Source organism: Oncorhynchus masou, chromosome 31 (genome assembly GCF_036934945.1).
Source record: "Oncorhynchus masou masou isolate Uvic2021 chromosome 31, UVic_Omas_1.1, whole genome shotgun sequence".
Lineage (NCBI taxonomy): Eukaryota > Metazoa > Chordata > Actinopteri > Salmoniformes > Salmonidae > Oncorhynchus > Oncorhynchus masou.
Genome location: NC_088242.1, coordinates 18,826,758 through 18,842,007, shown reverse-complemented (window position 1 = coordinate 18,842,007; position 15,250 = coordinate 18,826,758). Strand labels below are relative to the sequence as shown.

At 40.2% G+C, this 15,250-nt stretch overlaps 1 protein-coding gene across 2 annotated transcripts in view; it reads left to right on the top strand.

The window, feature by feature from the left end:
• Positions 1–14,021, top strand: part of mertka (c-mer proto-oncogene tyrosine kinase a) — a 42,542-nt gene extending 28,521 nt beyond the window's left edge. The window contains exons 11-21 of one of the 2 annotated variants that reach the window (XM_064950262.1): positions 3,208–3,358; positions 5,403–5,491; positions 5,679–5,771; positions 6,104–6,184; positions 6,487–6,579; positions 6,804–6,922; positions 7,042–7,151; positions 10,438–10,597; positions 11,439–11,575; positions 11,879–11,939; positions 12,390–14,021. In XM_064950262.1, coding sequence (XP_064806334.1) covers positions 3,208–3,358; positions 5,403–5,491; positions 5,679–5,771; positions 6,104–6,184; positions 6,487–6,579; positions 6,804–6,922; positions 7,042–7,151; positions 10,438–10,597; positions 11,439–11,575; positions 11,879–11,939; positions 12,390–12,902 — 1,607 coding nt within the window. In that variant the 3' untranslated portion in view covers positions 12,903–14,021. Of the gene's footprint in view, positions 1–3,207; positions 3,359–5,402; positions 5,492–5,675; positions 5,772–6,103; positions 6,185–6,486; positions 6,580–6,803; positions 6,923–7,041; positions 7,152–10,437; positions 10,598–11,438; positions 11,576–11,878; positions 11,940–12,389 lie in introns of both variants that reach the window. The other variant, XM_064950261.1, reaches the window with a different exon arrangement.
• The last annotated feature ends 1,229 nt before the right edge of the window (positions 14,022–15,250 follow it).

The window sequence follows — 15,250 nt, the reverse complement described above, 5'->3', positions numbered from 1 at the left end:
GGAGTTCCTAATCCTAACACCTTACATATTGAATTACATCAGGAGTTCCTAATCCTAGCACCTTTATACATATTGATGTACATAAGGAGTTTCTAGTCCTAGCACCTTTATACATATTGATGTACATAATGAGTTCCTAATATTAACACCTTTATACTTATTGAATTACATCAGGAGTTCCTAATCCTAACATCTTTATACATATTGATGTACATCAGGAGTTCCTAATCCTAACATCTTTATACATATTGAATTACATAAATAGTTCCTAATCCTAACATCTTTATACATATTGATGTACATCAGGAGTTCCTAATCCTAACATCTTCATATTGAATTACATCAGGAGTTCCTAACACCTTACATATTGAATTACATCAGGAGTTCCTAATCCTAACACCTTCATATTGAATTACATCAGGAGTTCCTAATCCTAACATCTTCATATTGAATTACATCAGGAGTTCCTAACACCTTCATATTGAATTACATCAGGAGTTCCTAATCCTAACACCTTCATATTGAATTACATCAGGAGTTCCTAATCCTAACACCTTCATATTGAATTACATCAGGAGTTCCTAATCCTAACACCTTCATATTGAATTACATCAGGAGTTCCTAATCCTAACACCTTACATATTGAATTACATCAGGAGTTCCTAATCCTAACACCTTACATATTGAATTACATCAGGAGTTCCTAATCCTAACACCTTCATATTGAATTACATCAGGAGTTCCTAATCCTAACACCTTCATATTGAATTACATCAGGAGTTCCTAACACTTTACATATTGAATTACATCAGGAGTTCCTAATCCTAATGGATTAGGTTTGGTATGGTTTAAATGCCAGGATGTTGTATTAATTTCAGCTCTTCATCTAGCAGAATTAAATGCACACTTTTCCACAATGGATTGGAAGAGGTGGGTTGCAAGTGACAGGCCCTAGTTCTAGTAGCAGTTTGTGGGTAAAATTCAGTGATGTAAAAATATTTTAAAGTACTACTTAGTATTTATAAGTTTGACAACTTTTACTTCACTACATTTTTTAAGAAAATATTGGACTTTTTACTCCATACATTTTCCTTTACACCCAAAAGTACTCGTTACATTTTGAATGTATAGCAGGACGGGGAAATAGTCCAATTCGCGCCATTATAAACAGAACATCCCTGGTCATCCCTACTGCCTCTGATCTGGCAGACTCACTAAACACACATGCTTTGTTTTTTAAATTATGTCTGAATGTTGGAGTGTTCCCCTGGCTTCCCGTAAATTAAAAAATAAATAACTTGGTGCCGTCTGATTTGCGTATTTTAAGGAATTTTAAATTATTTCTACTTATTCTTTGACTTTTGATACTTAAGTACATTTTAGCAATTACATTTACTTTTGATACTTAAGTATATTTTAAACCAAATACATTTAGACTTTTTCTCAAGTAGAATTTTACTGGGTGACTTTACTTTTAAGGTATCTTTACTTTTACTCAAGTATGACAGTTGGTTACCTTTTCCACCACTGGTAAAATCACAAGGGAAGCCAATCCAGAATAAAAAGCCATATTACAACCTATGTGTTGTTTGCTCTATAACCTGTTAATTCATATGCCTTGCCACTGTGATATATAGGCCTAAGGCCGAGACAATAAGAAGACACAGTCGCAGAATAAATTAAACTAGACCTTTGTTTCATCACAAAAAGGGAGAGCGACCTCTGTCTGGTGAAGTCCACAAAGCATATTGCATGTAACAAACAGTTACATGAACTACAGCATGGTTAAGCAAGTTAATGTTTCCAACATTTTTGGACTACTAAACAACTATTGATTTAGAACCACAGAGAGTTACCACAAGTCACATAGAAAACAGGAGCTGCCTCCACTATTCCAGCACCATTTGAACTTCAACATTTCAACATCAAATTACCTCTGCTTAGTGTGTGTGTGTGTGTGTGTGTGTGTGTGCAAGTTGAACAAAACATGTTGACTCACCCCACATTAACATTTTCAAGGCTGTCTCTTCACATGATAAAAATTTCTGTCACAATGCCAATGCCATCCTCCTCTCTTTCATGTTGATTAAACGCTCTGACTGTCATACAGTACATGCTTTTAGTGTTTGTTGCCCTAGGCTACCTGGCTAAAATGCTTGCTCACTAACCAAACTTCCTTTCATGTGCAACGATGAGCCAGCTAATTAACATTAGCCTACTTCATCCTCTCATCGTTGCACTTCCATCCTCAACTTCCATCCCCTCTTCCATCCTCTCAGGCACAATGTATCAATATATGGTTGGATCAGAATCGCCGTTATAATCACTTGCCAGTACAGAGAATTAGGTAAAACCACAAATGAGAATTAGGTAAAACCACAAATCCAAATCCCTATCTCCATCCATGGCTATTTAGGAAAGGGACACTTTTAAATAGCTAGCTAGCCACCAGAGGACAATGACACAATGAGATGTAACAATGCACATTTTTCTGTCAATTACATTTTTCTGTTGATGTGATTGGTGTGAAGCCAAATCCAAACTGGCTTCCCTTGACACCTTTTTTTTGGTGCGACAGGAACATTCACAGTTTAGTTAACTCAGTTTAGCCCAACGCTGATTGGCTAATTTTATACTTTTTTTATCAAGGGAGGCCAAATGCTTGCTGGTTTCCCTTGCATTCAATACTACAGGTGGAAAAAATGTCCTACTCTTTTTAACCAGACCGTATCAGATACGCTACACATGCTTTCTCCGGTGAGATACATTCAGCCTCTTCCGAATTGAAGGATAATTATGAAACTAAGACGAAAGATGATCAATTATTATGTATATGTTTTTTTGTTTTTGTTTGGTCAATTTTTTGGGGAAGCCTTGCTTCCCTTGTCATGCATCATACATGCCACTGCCTAGTTCTCTTCAAGTAGCCATACAACAAAATTAGGCTACTTAATTGGGAAGATGCAGAATAGTGAAGCATCTGCAGTGGTGTTAAAGGGCAATTCGCTTGTTGCAAAATTACACACAAACTGAGAACACACACATATACAGCAAAACCTATACAAATACAACATACAGTTGAGTTGAAACTTTGATCATGTTTCTATCATGTTTGTGTGTTCTGTTCTATCAATCGATCGTAGTTTGATTTGATTGATTCATTGCTTGATTGATTCAATCATTGATTGATTGCGTGTTGTGTTCCAGATTGGCCCCTGTCTCCCTCCTCCAGTCCAGACACCATGGGATCAGACTCTGTGTATATCATACTGGGGGTGGTATGTGGCTTCTGTCTCCTGCTGCTAGTACTCTGGGCTGCTATCTGCATGAGAAACAGGATACTAGACACACGCTTTGGGTAAGTTTGCATGCTTCTTCACATATTAAAGTCTTAATTGTATCAGGATGTACAAGGAGGGGTGTACATTGATGTACTACCGTACCCAGAATGCTGTGTAACATCTGGTTTGTCTTGTTTGACGCTAACCTAATGGTGTCCTCAATACCTTAATGATCTGATCATGATCACTTTAAACCCTTGTATTGACTTCGACCGTGCTGCAGTCCATTGTTGTAGTACTGGAAGTCACACAGTATCTTGATTCTTAAGTTGGTCAGGGGAAACGGTGTAGCTAAGTGCAGTCTTGTAACGAGCGTTGTTGTATGAATTGGACCAAGGTGCAGCGTGGAAGGCGTTCATCATGTTTATTAATATGAACCAGCAACAAAACAATAAAGAGTAACAAAACGAGCGTGCAGCTTTGTAGTGCAAAAAAGCTACAATACAAAAACATCCCACAAACAGGTGGAAAAAGGCTGCCTAAATATGATCCCCAATCAGAGACAACGATAGATAGCTGCCTCTGATTTGGAACCATACCAGGCCAACATAGAAAAGAAAAAACTAGACTACCCACACCCTGACCTGTTAGGGTTTTCCTCGTCCTCTTTGTCTGAGGAGGAGAAGCGAGAAGGATCGGAGGACCAATGCGTGGTAAGTGTCCATGGTTGTTTATTTAAAAAACAAACTGAACACTATGAATACAAAAACAGTAAATGTGAAACGAACGAAAACCAAAACAGTACTGTGTGGCGACAACCACACACACCGAAACAAACACCCACAAACAAACAGTGAAACCTAGGCTACCTAAGTATGATTCTCAATCAGAGACAACTAACGACACCTGCCTCTGATTGAGAACCATACTAGGCCGAAACATAGAAATCCCAAAATCATAGAAAAACAAACAGACTGCCCACCCCAACTCACACTCTGACCATACTAAATAACGACAAAACAAAGGAAAAAGGTCCGAACGTGACATGACCTAACCAAAATAGAGAAATAAAAGGTTCTCTAAGGTCAAGGCGCGACAAGTCTTCCTTCCTCAAATAACTTACCGGTACTTGACTTGTTCCTTTTGACTCCTAGTAGATTAAAGAGCCTCAACAGTGCATCTCCAGCCAGTGAATTCTGTTTTCACTTAGTTTCGCCAGTAAGAAATGTCTATTGTCTGTTGCTGCAGATGTAAAAGTTACTCAGCATTTTGATCCCTGGAGTTAGTAAGGGGAAATGGTGTATTGGTCAGTGGAAGTGGTTATATTTCCTGTTGAGGAAGGGGTAAAGTTACTCAGTACATTGTCAATAAAGCAGCCTGGTTTCCTCATAATCACTGACAACTGCACCTGAGTCAAGACTGCCAAGGTTGTAGTGACTGTATCATGTTCATTAGGCACAAAATGGAAGTAAACAGACTGAAACAGCTGGACTCAATCAGCAGTGCGATCTGGGCGGTGTTAGTTAGGACAGACTATGGAAAACATTTTCACATTTTAATTTTTCAACAGAAAATGAAAATGGGCCTATCTCATTGGACAACCCCTGGTAGTCCCTCCCTGTTTGTCTATTTTCTTCTGTTTGGTGCCTAATGAACACAACCATCCCTGGTCTTACTGCTGAAGACAGAGGTAGTCTAGCTGAGTTGGAAAGAAACACCAAAACAATCCTTTCCACTCTAATCCTCTCCCCTCTCCACTCCTCTCTGCTACTCTCTCCTCTGCTCCTCGCTCCTCCTCTCCTCATCACCAAAACAACCCATCTCCTCTCCGTTCTGCTGTCTCTGTTCTGGAATTCATTATGTTAAAGAGGTGACTCAGTGTTGCCGTTCGGGATATACAGATAAGAATGCTCAGAACTGGCAGACATCTCTCATCACCCAGAGGCAGGAAAACATCCGGTCATAGAGCTTACTTCCTGATTCAAGATGAATTCTCAATCTAGTCAACCAAACGATTACAACTCTGAGGCAAGCTCTTGTTAAAGTGTTAGTCAGTGAATGACTCATTCTGTTCCATTGTATAAAGTAACTTGTTTCGTTTCTCTCTGGCGCCCCCTGCAGTCAGATGTTTGGAAGTGGAGAGAAGCTTCAACCCATCGTTCAGTACAGGCCACAGAAGTCATACAACCGATCAGCCATTGAAATTACACGTACGTGAATAAACGTTCTATTCTAATCTACTGTACTCTGCTATACTTTACTCTACTTTTCTCTACTCTACTCTAATCCTCTATGTTCCTATTAACATACATCGGAGAAGAAAATCTATATCCACAGATTTTGCACAATAATAAAAAATATCACCTCTATTTTCCCCTCTTGCCCTCTTTTTAGTAGGTAACCTGGGTGTGAGTGATGAGCTCCAAGCCAAACTACAGGACTTCATGATTATGAGAAATCTGCTTTCCATCGGGAAGGTTCTGGGAGAGGGTGAGGATGACATTCATTTGATTATTTAGTACACAAAATCAGGGGCCTATTTGTGTTATAAAGTAGGTAGAATACAACTTTATCTCAGTCATATGTCATTTTTTCCCAATGTAATTACTTATTCTTTTGGTAATTTCATTTGTTTGTGGCTGCTCCTTAATCACATTTCACATGTCATTTATTTGTTGATACTCGTCATTTAGAGTTATTTCTGACTGTTTGTTACCTCTGACTGTTCCCTTTCTGACTGTTACCTCTGACTGTTCCCTTTCTGACGGTTACCTCTGACTGTTCCTTTTCTGACTGTTACCAACCCATTGTTTATTGACCAGGTGAATTTGGCTCTGTGGTGGAGGGACATCTGAAACAACTGGACGGAACATCTGAGAAAGTGGCTGTGAAGACCATGAAATGTGAGCTTCTTCATCCTCTTGTTAGTTTCTTTAATTGGGCTGATCTAACAATGCCCATTCGTTTAGGTCAGATTCAGAGTGCTTTTTTCTCTTTCTTACCCTCTGGTTAATATCCTAGATGGTTGAAGAATTCCTCATAGTCTGCTCCTAGATCTGTTTGTGCTGTATAACCAGCTAGTATGACCGTTCATGCCATGTTTGGCATGCCAATGACCACAGGAGTTAGAAAGATAGTGCAAAAAGATCTAAGACCAGGCTAAATAACACATGAAATTTGTATTAATTTCCTCTTTGTTTTCTAGTGGATAACTTCTCCCAGAGGGAGATAGAGGAGTTCCTGAATGAGGCTGCCTGCATGAAGGACTTTGACCACCCTAATGTCATCAGGCTGCTAGGTACTGTAGGTCTTCTCTGCTGCCATCACAGACCATCCTGCTCAGTCCTGCCCATCATGCAGAAACTATGGGTTCATGCCCCCTCGCTCCAACCAGCCATACATACACATAAGAGAGATCACAGTTGATGTCTAAAGGATTTTGTAAAACTTAGTAAAAACTTTATTTTACAATCATTTTACAACTGTTATTTACCTGCTATTACGTTGATCGGCTCCTGCTAGGTGTTTGTCTGGAGGCGGGGTCTGGTCACTTCCCCAAGCCCATGGTGATCCTGCCCTTCATGAGATATGGAGACCTCCATAGCTTCCTGCTGCGCTCACGCCTCGGAAACAGTCCACTGGTGAGCTATATGATGCTTTCCCGAGGAGCACGTTGAAAAAAAGTGTTGTCTTGTCTGAATATGGTTAATGACATTGTAATGATAAAGATGGTGTTTGTTTGTTTCTTCTTTTTTTTCAGTTCCTGCCCACTCAGACACTCCTAAAGTTTATGATTGACATCGCCATGGGGATGGAATACCTCAGTGGGCGTAACTTCCTCCACCGTGACTTGGCTGCACGCAACTGCATGTAGGTTTACATTTCACCTGAACCAGAGCCAGACTGAGTGTACAAAACATTATGAACATCATCCTAATATTGAGTTGCACCCCCTTTTTCCCTCAGAACATCCTCAATTTGTTGGGCATGGACTCTACAAGGTGTCAAAAGTATTCCACAGGGATGCTGGCCCATGTTGATTCCCATGCTCCCACAGTTGTGTCATGTTGGCTGGATGTCCTTTGGGTGGTGGATCATTCTTGATACACACGGAAAACTGTTGAGCTTGAAAAACCCAGCAGCGTTGCAGTTCTTGACACACTCAAACCAGTGCGCCTGGCACCTACTACCATACCCCTTTCAAAGGGACTTACATATTTTGTCTTGCCCATTCACCCTCTGAATGGTATACATAAACAAACCACATCTTAATTGTCTCAAGATTTGAAAATCATTCTTTAACCTGTCTTCTCCCCTTCATCTACACTGATTTAAGTGGATTTAACAAGTGACCTCAATAACGGATAAAAACTTTCACCTGGATTCAACTGGTCAGTCTATTTCATGGAAATAGCAGCTATTCCTAATATTTTGAACACATAGGGATTGCATCTTTACATTGTGACAAAGTACAGATCAGAGCTGTATATACACACACACATATATATATATAAACTGAACAAAAATATGAACGCAACATGTAAAGCGTTTTCCTGGGTACACTAAAATGTCACTCTAAAATGGGCAGTTTTGTCACATAACACAATGCCACAGATGTCTCAAGTTTTGAGGTAGCTTGCAATTAGCATGTCCACCAGAGCTGTTTCTGGAGATTTGAATTTTCATTTCTCTACCATAAGCCGCTTTTGAGAATTTGGCGGTACCTACAACCGCAGACCACGTGTATGGTGTCGTGTTGGCGAGCGTTTCACTGATGTAAACGTTGTGAACAGAGTGCCCCCCTGATCAACTCTATGAGAAGGAGATGTGCTGTGCTGCATGAGTCAAATTGTGGTCACACCAGATACTCGCTGGTGTTCTGATCCACGCCTCTACCTATTTTTAAAGGTACAGTGCCTTGCGAAAGTATTCGGCCCCCTTGAACTTTGCGACCTTTTGCCACATTTCAGGCTTCAAACTTAAAAAGATATAAAACTGTATTTTTTTGTGAAGAATCAACAACAAGTGGGACACAATCATGAAGTGGAACGACATTTATTGGATATTTCAAACCTTTTTAACAAATCAAAAACTGAAAAATTGGGCGTGCAAAATTTTTTAGCCCCCTTAAGTTAATACTTTGTAGCGCCACCTTTTGCTGCGATTACAGCTGTAAGTCGCTTGGGGTGTGTCTCTATCAGTTTTGCACATCGAGAGACGATTTTTTTCCCATTCCTCCTTGCAAAACAGCTCGAGCTCAGTGAGGTTGGATGGGGAGCATTTGTGAACAGCAGTTTTCAGTTCTTTCCACAGATTCTCGATTGGATTCAGGTCTGGACTTTGACTTGGCCATTCTAACACCTGGATATGTTTATTTTTGAACCATTCCATTGTAGATTTTGCTTTATGTTTTGGATCATTGTCTTGTTGGAAGACAAATCTCCATCCCAGTCTCAGGTCTTTTGCAGACTCCATCAGGTTTTCTTCCAGAATGGTCCTGTATTTGGCTCCATCCATCTTCCCATCAATTTTAACCATCTTCCCTGTCCCTGCTGAAGAAAAGCAGGCCCAAACCATGATGCTGCAACCACCATGTTTGACAGTGGGTATGGTGTGTTCAGGGTGATGAGCTGTGTTGCTTTTACGCCAAACATAACATTTTGCATTGTTGCCAAAAAGTTCAATTTTGGTTTCATCTGACCAGAGCACCTTCTTCCACATGTTTGGTGTGTCTCCCAGGTGGCTTGTGGCAAACTTTAAACGACAGTTTTTATGGATATCTTTAAGAAATGGCTTTCTTCTTGCCACTCTTCCATAAAGGCCAGATTTGTGCAATATACGACTGATTGTTGTCATATGGACAGAGTCTCCCACCTCAGCTGTAGATCTCTGCAGTTCATCCAGAGTGATCATGGGCCTCTTGGCTGCATCTCTGATCAGTCTTCTCCTTGTATGAGCTGAAAGTTTAGAGGGACGGCCAGGTCTTGGTAGATTTGCAGTGGTCTGATACTCCTTCCATTTCAATATTATCGCTTGCACAGTGCTCCTTGGGATGTTTAAAGCTTGGAAAATCTTTTTGTATCCAAATCCGGCTTTAAACTTCTTCACAACAGTATCTCGGACCTGCCTGGTGTGTTCCTTGTTCTTCATGATGCTCTCTGCACTTTTAACGGACCTCTGAGACTATCACAGTGCAGGTGCATTTATACGGAGACTTGATTACACACAGGTGGATTGTATTTATCATCATTAGTCATTTAGGTCAACATTGGATCATTCAGAGATCCTCACTGAACTTCTGGAGAGAGTTTGCTGCACTGAAAGTAAAGGGGCTGAATAATTTTGCACGCCCAATTTTTCAGTTTTTGATTTGTTAAAAAGGTTTGAAATATCCAATAAATGTCGTTCCACTTCATGATTGTGTCCCACTTGTTGTTGATTCTTCACAAAAAAATACAGTTTTATATCTTTTTAAGTTTGAAGCCTGAAATGTGGCAAAAGGTCGCAAAGTTCAAGGGGGCCGAATACTTTCGCAAGGCACTGTATATACTTTTATTGTTTGCTACATTGTAGAATAATAGTGAAGACATCAAAACTATGAAATAACACATGGAATCATGTAGTAACTAAAAAAGTGTTAAACAAATCAAAATCTATTTTATATTTGAGATTCTTCAAAGTAGCCACCCTTTGCCTTGATGACAGGTTTGCACACTTTGTCAAAAATATAAGTAGTAAACTAATTAAAAAATATATAAATTTTCAAATATTTTACACCACTGTGTGTGTGTGTGTGTGTGTGTGTGTGTGTGTGTGTGTGTGTGTGTGTGTGTGTGTGTACAGGTCTGACCTTTTCACAATGTAAAGATATAATGAGTCTTATCTCATGATAAACGGAGAGGACGGCAGCTAAACCATCCCTGTTCCTTGGTAACTGTTCATGTACGACTGTGGTCTATTTTGGCAACTTATTCAAGTAGAAACTCACTGTTGCTGTCCACCATATTGCCAATGTGATGTAGACACATTGCTCTTGACATTTTGAATAAATGCCAAATTCTTGCGCTTGTATCCTGCCTAGTTAATTTTGATCTATTTCTAGTAAGTGGAATTGATAGGTTGTTCTATTGATTGATTGGTTGGTCTGGTCCTACAGGCTGCGTGATGACATGACGGTGTGTGTGGCAGACTTCGGCTTGTCTAAGAAGATCTACAGTGGTGATTACTACAGACAGGGCAGGATAGCCAAGATGCCTGTGAAATGGATTGCGGTGGAGAGTCTGGCGGACAGAGTATTCACTGTGAAGAGTGACGTGGTATGGTGGTCCACACACCCACACACACAATGATGTTGTAAGGAACGTCTGAGATTGAGCCCCCATCAGCTAGTTTCATTTATTTCAATCCTTGACTGATTATGGGAATACATGTGAATGTGTCAGAGAGAAATGAAAAGTACTGTTATTCAAGTATTTAGTTCCCCTTCTGAGAAATTAAACAGCCAGCCCGTGAAGTTCAGCCCACAGCTCTCAGCTTTGGAAAAGTTATTGGATAGCTCAACAGAGTTCTCAACAAAGAGCCGTGTGACTGCAGGACAGTTAAACGGCTATCCGGACTTTCTGCTTTTCACCCCCCACCTACATATACATACTTCAATCAATCACCTTACCAAACCTACATGTGCATATTACCTCAATCAATCACCTTACCAAACCTACATGAGCATATTACCTCAATCAATCACCCCAACTACCTCGTACCCCAGTACACTGGCGCAATACTCCTTGTATATAGCATGTATATAGCCTCCTTATTGTTATTTTATTGTATTAATGTACTGTTTTATTTATTTGTTAATTTTCTTACTTTTTAACTACATTGTTGGGAAAGGGCTCGCAAGTAAGCATTTCACTGTAAAGTCTACACTTGTTGTATTCAGGGTATGTGACAAATACAATTTAATTTGAACAGACTGCAAATATGATACTTGAAATCACAAATTAAAATGCATTTACAGTTCTCTGCTATGTAGATGCATCTAACATGTTATTTTAGTAGGAGCTAGCAGAACCCACCAATTTTAACATTTACGTTAACAGTCTATCACGAGAGAGAAACTACAGCTAACTTAAATGTGTGCTGTGTGTATTCTTGCAGTGGGCATTTGGTGTGACCATGTGGGAGATAGCGACACGGGGCATGACACCGTACCCTGGTATCCAGAACCATGAGATTTATGATTACCTACTTTTGGGCCACAGGCTGAAGCAGCCAACAGACTGCTTAGATGAACTGTGAGTGTTTATCTTCTCTCTACATGTCTGTCTTTCAGATTGGGCTTTAGTGGATAGGAACATTTTGCCTGATCCAATACCTGTTTGTGCTGTATTACCAACTCCTAAGGTCATTGTCAATGAATGGACCTATTAACTATACAGATCTGGGACCAGGTTAAGGAACATTATGTTACAGCCAGGACAATATAGATAAACTGAAGAAGAAGTAATGTCTGCAACTCTGTTACGCTCCCCAGTGGTTTATTAAGATGCAAAACAGATCACATTTGAATGATTATTCTTACTTCTCCTGTCCACCAGGTACGAGATCATGTACAGCTGTTGGCGTGCTGACCTCCTGGACCGCCCCGTCTTCACTCAGGTGAGAGAACTCCCGGCGAAGCTGCTCGAGACAGTCTACATCCCAAATGGCATTCAATTTATAGTTCACTACTTAGGGAAACACATAGGCCTCTGGTCAAAAGTAGTGCATTATATAAGAAATAATATGGTGCCATTTGGGATGCAGACATTAATATAGACACCCTGGTCAAAAATTGTGCACTACACTCTTAGAAAAACAGGTGCTATCAAGAACCTAAAAGGGTTCTCCGGCTGTCCTCAAATAAGAATCCTTTGAAGAACCCTTTTTGGTTCCAGGTAGAACACATTTGGTTCCATGTAGAACCCTTTCCACAGAGGGTTCTACCTGGAACCAAAAAACGTTCTCCTATGGGAACAGCTGAAGAGGGAATATAACGAACAAGGTGAAATTTGCTACGCAGACAGACTGTGTAAAGATGAATCTTCTAATCTTCCGGACTTTCCTCAGGTTAGAGAACTGTTGGAGAAGCTGACAGAGAAACTTCCGGAGGCTACTACCAGCAAAGAGGACATCATCTACATCAACACCAGTTTCCCTGAGGAGGATCAGCCCGGTGCTTGTGCAGACTCCCACCTGGATTTGCCGCTTTTTAGCTCCTCCCCGTCCTGCAGTCATAGAAACGAATTCAGCCCCTCCCCTTCCTGTAGCGACCAGTTCAGCTCTTCTTCGTCCTGCAGTAACAGTCGCCAGAGACGAGACAACCGAGATCTGGTAACAGCAGTCATCCACGTGAATATGGAGGAAAAGGAGGAGGAAGATGATCGTTACGTTGTTGTCATCTCTAATGCCAATAGGAGTTGGGACCCCGCTGTCACCATGACAACAGCAGCTGTGGACAGTGACACTCCCCTGTTGGCTCGGGAGGGCTTGGGTGGGGTTTTGGGGGGAGCTACTCGTGACTCAGTGGGTGATGTCACTGGGATGGATCAGCACGCGAGTGACACAATGCTGTTGCTCTGATAGGCATGGAACGTTGGGACTAGAAATCCAGTCATCTGAAACCAGACAAAGAAAAGCTCTCCCCCAGCGGTCATGTCTGATGATAATACACATCCTTCTTGTCTGCACTCTGGACTGTTGAGGACATAATATAGGTATTGTAAAGACCCTGCCGTTGATAAGCATGATGACCACTCACCCAAGGGAACTAGCTTTCTTGGAGCAGCGGTAACGTTTCTGGATCTGGACCCTATGATACTGGGTGCAAATCACGCCTCGGAATCTCGTGTGCTACTCCCTCATTTTGTTACAGTTTGAACGTATGGTACTGTGTGGATCATGAGCACATAGGCCTTCTGCTTGGTGCAGCATGTTGCAACACTTCCAAGTTGTTTCACCAAGGATCTGCCCAGTGTCTATAGCAATATAATCCCTATTTCTATGATCCTGTCTTGTGGCATTATTAAAATAGTGTTATTACCTTGTCCATTCCCCAATGCTTTGCATTGAAATAATTATGACCAGTTTTCCAGTGGATGTTTATACCTCAAATGGTTACCACTAGCTATCAGTGTTAATGCAAGAGATGTACATAAGAGACGCTACATTTGCACATCTCTCTTATAGTATATTTCCAATTAAATAAGCTCTGCTAAAAATTGAAGTCAGTGTATCCCTAGCAGATATTGAAAGCTGTGAACAAGGCACAATTACGGCCAACCACTGTTGTAAGTCAGTAGTACACTCCCATTACAATCAGAGGCCATCTAAAGCATTTAAACTGTACGTAATTTTAAGAATTCCTTTTATATATTGAAGAATTTTTGAAGTGGCAATGTGTATAGGAACTTGACATGATATGTGTATATAGAGTATTGTGTACATATGATGTCGATGGACTGAAATAAAAAAAGTTATTTTGTATCTCGGAGGACCTTGTATACAGCCTTGAGGTACTCCACCATGGTTAGGCAGTGGACCCTGGAATGTCCACAATATCTAATAGTTTATTTTACAGATTTTAATAGAAGTTCAACTTTTGTTAAATATAAATATAGTCAATGTTGATATTGACTGAATTGTTAAAGAGACTTGCAGGATTTTTTTCATGATGCAATAAATGTTTGCAAATTAAAAAAATTGCCATTTATTTTATCCATCTGACCCTGAAAATAAATCCATCCTGGATTAAATAAAATGCACGCACACACACAGTTTTGTTTTACTATTCTTGTGGGAACCACAAATATGAATTCTCTTTCAAAATCCTATTTTCCTTAACCTTAATTCTAACCATAATTATAAACCTAATCCCTAAATCTAAAATATATTTTTTCCCTTGTGAGGACTGGCAAAATGTCCCCACTGAATGTTCAATGTTTTACTATCTTTGTGAGGGCTTCTGGTACCCACAAGGATAGTTAAACAAAAACACACACACACACACCAAACATGATGATGATCAGATAAGAGAAAGAGAAATAAATAACAGATTTCAAGTTGCTATCATTTTTTAACCCTTGTGTAGTGTTCATGTTTTTGTTATTGACCCAATGTTTGCGGGTCTGATGGACCCACAATATTATTGGGGTTTTAAAACAATACAGCCATAGAAATTTACGTAGAAATACTTAGATGTTGACTTATATCAATTACAAGCAATATAGACAGCATACATGGTTAATATTTGGCAATTACCTCTGCTAGATCACATTTATCAATAAAAGCGCTATTCGTTTTTAAAAATAAAATGATTACATGGGTGGAATAAATTGTTTATCTTGAACGAATATAAATGAAACAAAGTTTATCACTATGGATGTTTATTGATTTGAACTGAACAAATTGGAAGGACAACTTCCAATGATAAATGATCCCCATTGTACACAAATGAAGGCTGGTCTACACACCACGAGGGACAGAGTTTTACTGTGTGTGTGTTGCAAATGTATTTCTTGCACTTGATGCATGTGTACTGTGTCTTCCTGTCCTTCTTGGGTCCACACACATAGCAGCACTTCTTCTTGTTGCTACCGGCTGCAATCTACTCACACTACTCACACTTACTTTCGGTATTGGAGTTGTTGGTTCTGCAGGTCGGGCGGATGGGGCACCAGCATCCTCCTCCTCAATCCTCCTCATGATGGCTGCAGAAGCTGGGGTCCTTGGGATATGTTGCCTCCTCTGGATTTGAGGTCTTACCAATGCCTTGTCCTGTTCTTCGAGAAAGAGATGTCTCCTCTGGAGCTTCCCTCTGTACCAATCTGGGTTCAACCAACGCGTTGTACACCGAGATGTCCAAGATGTTGAAGAATTTCACAAGTGTCCAGCTTAGGGTTCTTCTTTTGTAGCTGTAGCCAGTCCCCAGC